Here is a 10,003-nt window from a genome sequence, read left to right on the forward strand (position 1 = left end):
TGACAAACTTCATACACTTATCTATTTATCTATATACATCATATAAAACTTTAATTGAATCTTAATTAGATCATATACTCAATTCTATCTAATTATCTAAACAAATCATCTAAATCCAAAATAATCAAATTAGATGTTGGATTCAAGATTGGAATTTTGAACTCATCACAGCCTAATTGAGTGATGGCCCAACAGATGATTCAATTTGGCATGTCATTTATCCATGTAACGGAAATAAGAGAAATGTCATCTAATCCCATTTTCTAGTGATTTGAGGGGTATTCAACAATGTGAATGATTTTATTTTCTAAAACAAAAACAATTGCCACATTAACAAAAATGTACACGGTTTTATTTTCTAAAACAAAAATAACTGCTACATAAACAAAAATGTACATGGTTTTGTTTTTTAAAACAAAAATAACTGAGCAAAATTTAGAAAAACAAAACCATTCACATTGTAAAACACCCCCCTTAGGCTGTGTTTGGAAATGATGCAAATGGAATGTGAATCCCAGTTCAGGGTAAATTTGCACTCTAGTTCACTTTTGCCTGTATTTGACAACACTACATTTATGCATTGACAAATGACCAACTAATGCATATTTACATTGATAATAAGATGTAAAAATACATCAATAAAAAAGAAGTAAATTTGCATTCAAGTGGACTTTTAATTAAAAAAAAAAAAAAAACATATGCTTTACTGAAATTCATGTTTGCATCCATTACAGCTAAAAGTCTATTTAGTAAGAAGATAAACTTGTAGGTGCAAAACTAACCTAATTTTACAATTTATATTAACTGTTTTACGCTCTATACATTTGCATTCACACCTATTTTCATCGTTTCCAAATACAACCTTAATGTATAACTTCGTAAATACTCTAGGGATTCACTACCTGCGTCAATTACCAACTCCAGCGTGAAGACAATGCAATTGATCACCTAAATACATGGACCAATTTGCGTGTCGTATTAGATTGAGTAAATCCATAGATGCAAATATAGCCTCCTTAATTCATACCTACGTTTTTCAAAAGTAAATCTTGATTTTCTTGCAAGAAAACGTCAGCAAGAGTAGGCGAGAGTCAATGTTCTCTGATATCTTTTAACTAAATCAAATAGGTTGCAGCAAATTTGGTAAAACCCAACATTAGAAGAACTATAGGAGGCAGATGATACCCAATATGCAAAATGATTAATAGTCTAGTAAAATATTGGATATATAGATGCTTGGCCTACAAATAATATTAGCCACGTGGCAAAATCAGAGAGATAGGGGATATATGTTTGGTTTTATAGAAAATAAGAGAAAATAGGGTTATAATGGAGCCCACTATATGAATGAATGAAGCATGGGTGTACCCGCAATAAAGATTAAAAAGCAGTTCAAGTGGTATTATAAATTTATTTCCATTGCTGACTTGTACGTATTCCATTTGGGGTCGACAAGGGAGTAGTACAACCACGGTTTTAACAGTTGGGCCAACACTTGTCAATGTTTTAAAAATTGACCAGAATCGAAACCGCTTTAACTAACAGTTTTTGGGTCAGCTGTTCAACCATCCGGTCTGAATGGATGGTCTATTGTAATTTAAAAAAATAATTAAAACAAAAAGGCCAAAGGTCATCGTTGGGGTTAAAGTGTTAAATGAGCCAATGATTCAACTGTTCAGGTCACCAACTCAGCATGTCATTAATCAAGTCAACAGTTTTTTATAAAATTCTGGTTCAAGGGTGAAATGAACCGGTTTTTTAGACAGTTTCTAGGCTGAATGGTCCGACTGTCCGGATCAAGATGGTTCAAAAACCATAACACCTATAATATTTTCAATCACTTGACTCACTCAAATAAAAATAAAAAATAATGCTAGATTATCTCTTAAAGCTATTTTACATCAAAATAAGATTGAATCAGAGGTTATGAGACCTATTATGCTGTGTTTGGTTTGAAGAAAAAGGTAGGGAAATAAAGGGAAATGAAGGAAACCTATACAATCCACCCTTTCCCCAAGTTTTCCTTCAAATCAAACACAGCCTAAGTGTATGCATTTGGGATGAGTTTGATCAAGTCAAGATTTCTAAAAGTGGGACAACCAAAAACTGCTTTGGCTGCAAGTTCCGGTCTGAACAGTCGGACCATCCAGTCCGGTCCAAGTCTAAGATCATTTGCTTTATTGTTTAGACTGCTGAGTCTCAGTGGCTCACCGATAAAAAGTGGATATAAGCTTTATTGGTAGAAGTGGATCTGACCTTGTCAAACATATGTTTGGCTTGTGATTTGTCCTCTTTAGGGACCATCCAACAGTTGATCACACACCCTATCAATACTTGCCACCTGTCATCATGAATGCCTATATATTGTATCATCAATGACCAAAGCATTTGGCTTTTGGGTGCCACTGAAGTAAGAGGCTCGCTACTTTCAACAAACCCCTAAAAAATGAGTTTTTTTAAAGGGTGTGTTAGGTTAGAAAAGAATGTCCAAAAGAGAATTTTCAAATGAAATCGGGAGTTTGGAAAAGAAAGATTAACATAAGCTTAGAAGTATCTTCATAGGAGCTGTTTGGGTGTAATCATCAGTGTAAAACGAGTTTTAGCCCAAGAGGTTCACTATCTTCAACAAACCCTTAAAATGGTCTTTTTTTTCTTTTAAAGTGAATATTAGGTTAGAAAAGAATGTAAAAATTAAAGAAAGTTCTCAAATAAAATTGGAAGCGTTGGAAAGAAAGATTAGCATAAACTAAGCTTGGAAATATCTTCTAAGGAGCTGTTCGGGTGTACAATCATCATTGTAAAGTGAGTTTTAAACCAAGTAAGAGGAAGATTCTTCCAAGGAGCTGTTTGGATGCACAATCATCATTATTAAAATCTACTTCACACATTTCCCGCGTGTTGTTTGGTCAAACACGCCTATCTGAAAAATCAAATCAAACCCAACGTCGTCGTCTTTCCGCCTACGTCCCCCCCCCCCAATTCCAAATATCCACAGATCAATTAGTAAAATACCATGCTTATCCTCTACTGCTCGCCTTGAAAGGGGCGCACCGTACATATCCTTTAAAAAAGGCAGGGTCCCATTGATCATTGAGAAAAGGTGGAAGGGCAAAGTAGCAAAGTGTCCCAAATGCTGCTTTGCCTTTTACGTTTCTTGCACGTGGCCGTCACTGGTCGTCAAATTGGAACAAGCCAACAAGGAACGGAGCTCACCCACCCTCTTATTCCAATCCAACGGCCAAAATCTCCGGCCTCACGTAAGGCAGTTCACAAATCTCTTCCATATACCAAATAAAGATGAAATAACTGGAAAGGAAGATTCCCTTTAAATTCCATTTTTAGAAATGTTTTCTACATAATACTACGTGAACTTTGTATGGGCCACGGAGGGCAAGTAGGTAATTCTATATCGTTCAAATTACTAGAATGACCTTGTTAGCCACGTGTAGCAAAGAGGTGCTACGAGCACTTTGTAACAGCCATCATTCACGCACGAGAATATCAGCCGTTGGATTCGGCGAAGTTATGGTTCTCTGTACTGGCAGTAGGATACAATAGTAGGAGATATGGACGATGTGGCATGATCAACCTGGGCTGTTGAGCTGGGGTCCACGGGTTTGTAAACATCCTACCTAAGGAAGTCAGAAGTCAAAACAAAAACAAAGAAAGCGTGTGTACTACGCACTCAACGTAGATTAGAAGATAGCAGTATATATAGGAAGAAAACATATATATTAGGACTAACGTAATCCGGTTTTGAAACTTCTGTTATCAGCTGTTGTCGCGGAAAGTCTTTCGATTCCCCTCTGTCTTCTCTCTCTCTGGCTCGGTCTCTCTCCCTCTCTACCTTCCTCCTCTCTCTCTCGCTCTCTGTCTTTCTCTCTCCCCCTCTTTTTATCTATCTCTCTGAGTTTCAGGGTTTCAGAAAGACACGGACCTCGATCTTCGCCTCTAAATTTTATGGGTTTATACTAAAATATTCTTTTTTTTGTTGTGGTCCGAAGTTAAAGAGAGGTATAAATCAAATAACAAGGAAATGCCGGCGTTTCACCACGCCGGGTCTGCTGTCTTGGTTTTAGCCGCCGTGTTCTTGCCGGCGGCGGTGGTGTACAGTAGTTTACCTACTACTCTCACGCTGGAAAGAGCTTTTCCGGTGAACAAGAGGGTTGAGCTGAGTGAACTCATAGCTCGGGACAGGGTAAGGCACCGCCGAATCTTGCAGGGGATCGTTGATTTTCCCGTCGAGGGTACCTACAATCCTTACACCGTCGGGTAATTTTCATTATATTCGTCCGTGATTGAATTCATGCTTATTCTGGATTCCGTTTTGTTTCCGGGTTATGTTTTTTAAATTTTGTTTTGTTTCTCTCGTTAACTTTCTCTTCCTTTATGGAACTCCTTCTGTTCCTTTTCTTTTCTCTACTGGGTATTTTATAATCAATGGGTTTTTGGCATTCTTTGCCTGTTTATCATTTCCTTTTCTTTCTTTATTAGGTTCTGGATTAGATTGTTGTCGATGATCTTGGTTCTTTGTTTTGTAAATTAACGGCTATGTGGGTTTTACTATTCTCGCTCTCTTTTGATGCTTTTTGTTTGTTTGATATATCGGCGCTTTAAATTGTTGGTTCTTTTTCTCTGTTTGTTTATTTCTTCTTAAGAGCATATCTTAGATGCTTTCACACATTGCACTTATTTTCTTTTATTAATCAGGTTGTATTTTACAAGAGTGAAATTGGGAACTCCTCCAAAAGAATTCTTTGTTCAGATTGATACCGGAAGTGATGTCTTGTGGGTTACTTGCAATGCTTGCAATGGTTGTCCTAAAGAAAGCGGTCTAAATGTAAACTCTTCTCTCCTTTCTTCATTCCTCTTCTTTCAGTTGTTGAACTTCTATTGAGTTTATAGAAAGGGGAAGAAAATATAGAAGAAAATCTTACAAGATTACGTTTTTACAGATAGCTCTGGATTTTTTTGACCCCAGCGCCTCGTCCACCGCTTCTCTAGTATCCTGTTCAGATAAAATATGTAATTTGGCACTTCAAACTGCAGATGGTGGCTGCAGTTCTCAGAATTCTCAGTGCAGTTACACGTTCCAGTATGGTGACGGTAGTGGGACAACGGGTTATTATGTATTAGACATGTTGTCTTTGGAGGCAGTCCTCGGAAACTCTTTGGTCGCAAACTCTTCGGCTCCCATCATTTTTGGGTGAGCTTTCATCACCATGTTGAAAGTTGAAACCCTCTTCCCTCCCCTTCTGCTTCTGTTCTTTTTTTGCTTTCCCCTTTCTTAATGTTGGAGAGAGATGCTTTTTGAAATTTATATAATTTGGTGATTGTGCTTGAAACAGATGTAGCAACTATCAGTCCGGAGACTTGACCAAGCCAGATAGAGCAGTTGATGGAATTTTTGGGTTTGGGCAACATGATCTGTCTGTCATTTCGCAGCTGTCATCACGAGGAATCACACCAAAAATTTTCTCTCATTGCTTGATAGGAGCAAATAGTGGTGGGGGTGTATTGGTTTTTGGCGAGATTGTGGAGCCAAATATCGTCTATAGTCCGCTTGTTCCAAATCAGTATGCTCTTATTTCTCTTTAAAGGAACTGTTATCTTTTATTTGTTGTTTTCCCTTTTCATTTAGATTCATGTTCTAATATAGTTCATAGTCATTTTCTTTAGTGAGTGTTCATAGTCTGGAATCTGGATGTTGCTTTGCAGATTGTCCTCCTTCTCCTCAAACAGAACTTTTAATATTCTATTGGTTGCTGTTCTTCTCATTTAAACTATGCTATTGCCCTCCTGTGATGTTTTCTGAAGTGTGCCTTGACCGATAGGAACTTTAGATGCAGAGCTTTAAAACATGGGTTGTTCCTGTATATTTTCCCTTTTAGGTTTTTTTAAAGTTGATAAAAGTTGCCTTCAAGTTTTCTTTGGATTATGTTACTGGATGCTATCAAATGTTGTTGAAGTTTCCCAGAATATCTGGCATTTAAGCCTCCTAAAAATTGGATATGAAGCAGTTCCATAAATTAATTAGTTAGTATACTTTTATAATCATATAACTAAATCTTTAGAAATTAAATAAGTAAAAAATCATGTAAAACTAGTTCTGTTCCAATCCATTATGACATAACATGGGAAATTGGGAATATTCTATTAAGATGATGAATTATCCAAGAACTTCTCCAAGAAATGATGTTACTTATTCACGAGGATAAAATGTATATGTAGGCAATTAAAAAGAAAAGATGAATTAGGGAGAGAGAAGAAATTTAATATAGAAGAAAAGAATACTTTATAGAAGATATCTATGAGATGAGATACACCTCAAACCAGTATATGAGGCAAAGTGCCGCCAATAGGGCAACCCATTTTCTCATGTCAATTCAGCAGCTTATTACAATGCATTTTCTAGCTTAGTCTGTTGCCAAGTCTGTTTACTATTTCTAAGTGTATCACTGATTTTCACCTTTGTATTTATTTTATTCATGTTCTTTATATTTTCTTTCTGGGTGAAGTCATTTTTCATTTCTTGTAATTTTGCTTCTAAGGAATTTTTGTCTTATGCTTTTTTTGCTCAAAACTTTATTAATTTTCCTGTACAAAAGTCGGTTTACCTTAAATTTGTGTTTAATGTGTAAAAAATCTTGTTCTGTATGAGATATTCTATCATATATGACAACCATGCATTATGCCAAACAATTTTGTTAGTTCTATCAAATCCAACTATTTTTTATGTGCATAAGACAAAGATTTCAAGCATTTCAATTATGATTGTGTTGAGTTTGATCATAACTTTGTGTCTCCAAATCTTCAGGCCTCATTACAATTTGAATCTGCAGAGTGTTGCTGTCAATGGACAAATTTTGCCCATTGACCCAGCAGTGTTTGCAACATCAAGCAACAGAGGGACCATAATTGATTCTGGAACAACTTTGGCGTACCTTGCTGCAGAAGCATATGATCCTTTTGTCAGTGCTGTAAGTCATATGGGTACAATTTCTTAGATCTTTAATTATCTTAAGAATTTTCTTCCATTCTGGATATTCTTAGGGTTGATTTGTTTGGTGCTGAAGTAATCCAACTCACAACCTAGTATTCATTTTTTTTAGGTAAAGAAAATCGTTATATGACTTTTATCACTGTATTCTGAAGTTGATTTTCTCCTTTTTCTACAGATAAGTAGTTTTATTTCACAATCTACACATTTAGTTTTTTCAAAAGAAAATCAATGCTATCTAATCTCCAGCAGGTATCATTTCTGCAATTGTATTCCAACTTGCTCCTTTTTTATCAATATTCTAATTATCTCCTTATTAGATACTCGGACTTTAAAGGGGGCTTATTACTTTCTTATATTAACATTGGAATGCATATATCTTTTGTATACAGTGTAGATGAGATATTTCCAACGGTCAGTTTAAACTTTGCGGGTAGTGCGTCTATGATCTTAAGTCCTGTTGAATACCTTATAAAAGAGGGTGGTGTTGTAAGTCATTCAAATCCTGTTTATTACATAACATATTTTTAACAATTGTAGGATAGATCTGGTTCTAATGCTTTGCTCATGCAGTGAATGAAATATTGCTATGTGCTAGTTTTAACTGGAATTTTTGTGGTTACAGGATGGAGCAGAATACTGGTGCATTGGCTTTCAGAGGGTTCAAGACCCAGGGATGACAATTTTAGGAGGTTTGAATCCTGACTTGAAGGCTTCTCTGTTAAATTGCATCTGCCTCTGTCTGCATGTATACATTGCATACCCACATATGTACATATTTATGCATGCTTCTTCACTTTACTTTCATTCAATCTGTATCTTCTTTGTAAAGATTCTGTGGATATATGTAGTTCATATATGAATTTATAATTGTGAAATCTATTTGACTGTAATACCTTATATCCAAAATTCTAAAATTTGAAACATAGGAAAGTGCTGCAGCAAGAAACCAAATAATAGCAGAATAATAACTTGAACCAAAACCTCTTGAATTATCAACCTTCTCTAAAATCTTGCAACTGCTAGAAATTGAAGTTGCTCATCACTTTTGAGAAGAGTGGATGGTCAAACATTTGCAAACTAGTATATACGTAATAGTTCTGAATCTTCTGATATCTGAAACAAAATAATGATATTAGGAACTACAGTCTGGGTGGTCGGCATGTGACGCCATTCCTTGTAATCATTCATGTGTTTCAATTAATGCATGACTTATAAACCTATTGATTTCGTAAGCCTGACTAGATTGAACATAACTGTTTACTTTTCTGCAGACCTTGTTCTAAGAGATAAGATCTTTGTTTATGATCTGGTTAATCAACGAATTGGATGGGCTAATTATGACTGTAAGTTTAACAATCGCAAAATGTAAGTCCTTAAAGTATTTCGCCTGAAGAATGTTCATGAATAACCCCTACCCTTCCTTTGAATATCTATTTTTCAGGTTCACTGTCTGTGAATGTTTCCACAATTTCTGGCAAAGATCAATTTGTCAACACAGGACAGCTTAGTGTGAGCAGTTCTTCACAGACTATTCCATACGAATTGTTATCGACCAGTACTGTGGCTTATCTTGTGTATATTTATATATTTGATTTGTTTATGTTTTTGTAACCCAGAACACACAAATTAGGAATTCCATTCTTTATTTAATATATATCATCTGGCCCGATTTTTTGTCTGTCAATCGGCAGGGGCATGTGATCTACTTGGAGTGCACTAGGTGGCTGTTTCCTGTGTAACATAATTGGGATCTGATTTTGGTTTTGATTTTCATAATACATGGGTGTTTTAGATACTTCTTAATTATAGCCATTTATAATTTATCTTTCACCACTAAGGATTATATGGCGTCAAGTTCTGCTACCATAGTGAAGTATCTTTGCACAGGTTTATTCAGTTGACAACACTTAATCAACAGACCTTTCTACTAGGAATTTATATGAGAGATATGCAGGGATATAGTTCAAGGGTGGGCCTTGGCGCAATGGTTGAGTTGCTCCATTGTAACCTGGGTGACCAGGGTTCAAGTCTTGGAAACAGCCTCTCTGTATGTGCAGGTAAAGGCTGCGTATATCTTGGAAACAACCTTCCGCACTGGGCTTCCCTATATGCGGGGACAGGGTTCAGTATATTGCATGCCAGTGTTGCAGGCTGGAGTGTTGAAATGAGTTGGGGTCCCTAAATTATTTGGGAGTGCATAATAAGCCAGTGAATTTTCTGGCTTCCACATGAGTCTGGGAGCACCTGGGGCCGGGAATGCTTGGGGCCAACTCAAACCCGGCGCCTAAAATTGAAACCTCTAGTCTCAAATCCATTTTTAAAGTCCTTGATCCCAAATGGGGTGCTTTCTGAATTCAGGTTGTCTGCAATCTGCATTGTTGAACAGGAACTGCAGTACAAGCTTTTGATGGGTAGTCAGTCAGTCGGGTTGCAAGTTGGGGAAATTTGTGCCAACAGGAGGCAACGCAAATGATAGATAAAACCAAATCTTAGGTTAGCCCTATGGAGCGCATCACTGAATTGAATGGACAATGAGAAAAAACTTAAACAATTGTTTTAAGCCTTGGGGTTTTCTTTTATTTTAATCGTTTTCTGGCAATTAAGTGATTAATTGGTCCTGATTTTTCTTGATTCTTACAAATTGAATGCCTAATTTGCAGTTAAAGCACCATTGGTCCTTACGCTTGCTAGCAATCAAACCTTGTAGGACTTTTATGAACCGGGCCTTTTGTTTGTTGCATTAATGATGAAAGTTAGCTAAGATTCAGTTTATCCAAACAGACTTGCATATGGAATTAATATCAGGATCCTTCTCTGAGTTTGGGCGGTTATCATTAATTCTCCCGATCCCTCAAAAACTCGTGAAAATGCTTCTGGAAGGATGCCAGATCTACTACCCACAACTGTATCCTTGGTTACACACAAAACACCATTTCTGTGCATTGGGAACATCTTCCCATTCATTATAACATATAAGAGCATGAGATATTTCTTATGTTG

General features: G+C 36.4%; 1 protein-coding gene across 1 annotated transcript; it reads left to right on the top strand.

The window, feature by feature from the left end:
* The first annotated feature begins 3,683 nt into the window (after positions 1-3,683).
* LOC148871001 (aspartic proteinase 36-like) lies at positions 3,684-8,798 on the top strand. Its single transcript, XM_088973804.1, has 10 exons — positions 3,684-4,272; positions 4,711-4,840; positions 4,956-5,206; positions 5,349-5,576; positions 6,818-6,980; positions 7,179-7,252; positions 7,393-7,489; positions 7,626-7,692; positions 8,275-8,346; positions 8,445-8,798. Exons 1-10 carry the CDS (start codon positions 4,037-4,039, stop codon positions 8,612-8,614), a joined length of 1,488 nt encoding a protein of 495 aa, XP_088829930.1. The 5' UTR covers positions 3,684-4,036; the 3' UTR covers positions 8,615-8,798.
* Positions 8,799-10,003: the final 1,205 nt, after the last annotated feature.

The sequence above is a fragment of the Nelumbo lutea genome, chromosome 2, assembly GCF_056320005.1.
Source record: "Nelumbo lutea isolate HS-2025 chromosome 2, American lotus-T2T, whole genome shotgun sequence".
Classification (NCBI taxonomy): domain Eukaryota; kingdom Viridiplantae; phylum Streptophyta; class Magnoliopsida; order Proteales; family Nelumbonaceae; genus Nelumbo; species Nelumbo lutea.

Bases quoted from the DNA above. Each gene is read 5' to 3' on its own strand.
- LOC148871001 (XM_088973804.1), top strand. From the start codon at position 4,037: ATGCCGGCGTTTCACCACGCCGGGTCTGCTGTCTTGGTTTTAGCCGCC. The intron at 5,577-6,817 runs GTATGCTCTTAT...CCAAATCTTCAG, and splicing joins AGTCCGCTTGTTCCAAATCA to GCCTCATTACAATTTGAATC. The intron at 7,693-8,274 runs GTTTGAATCCTG...ACTTTTCTGCAG, and splicing joins AGGGATGACAATTTTAGGAG to ACCTTGTTCTAAGAGATAAG.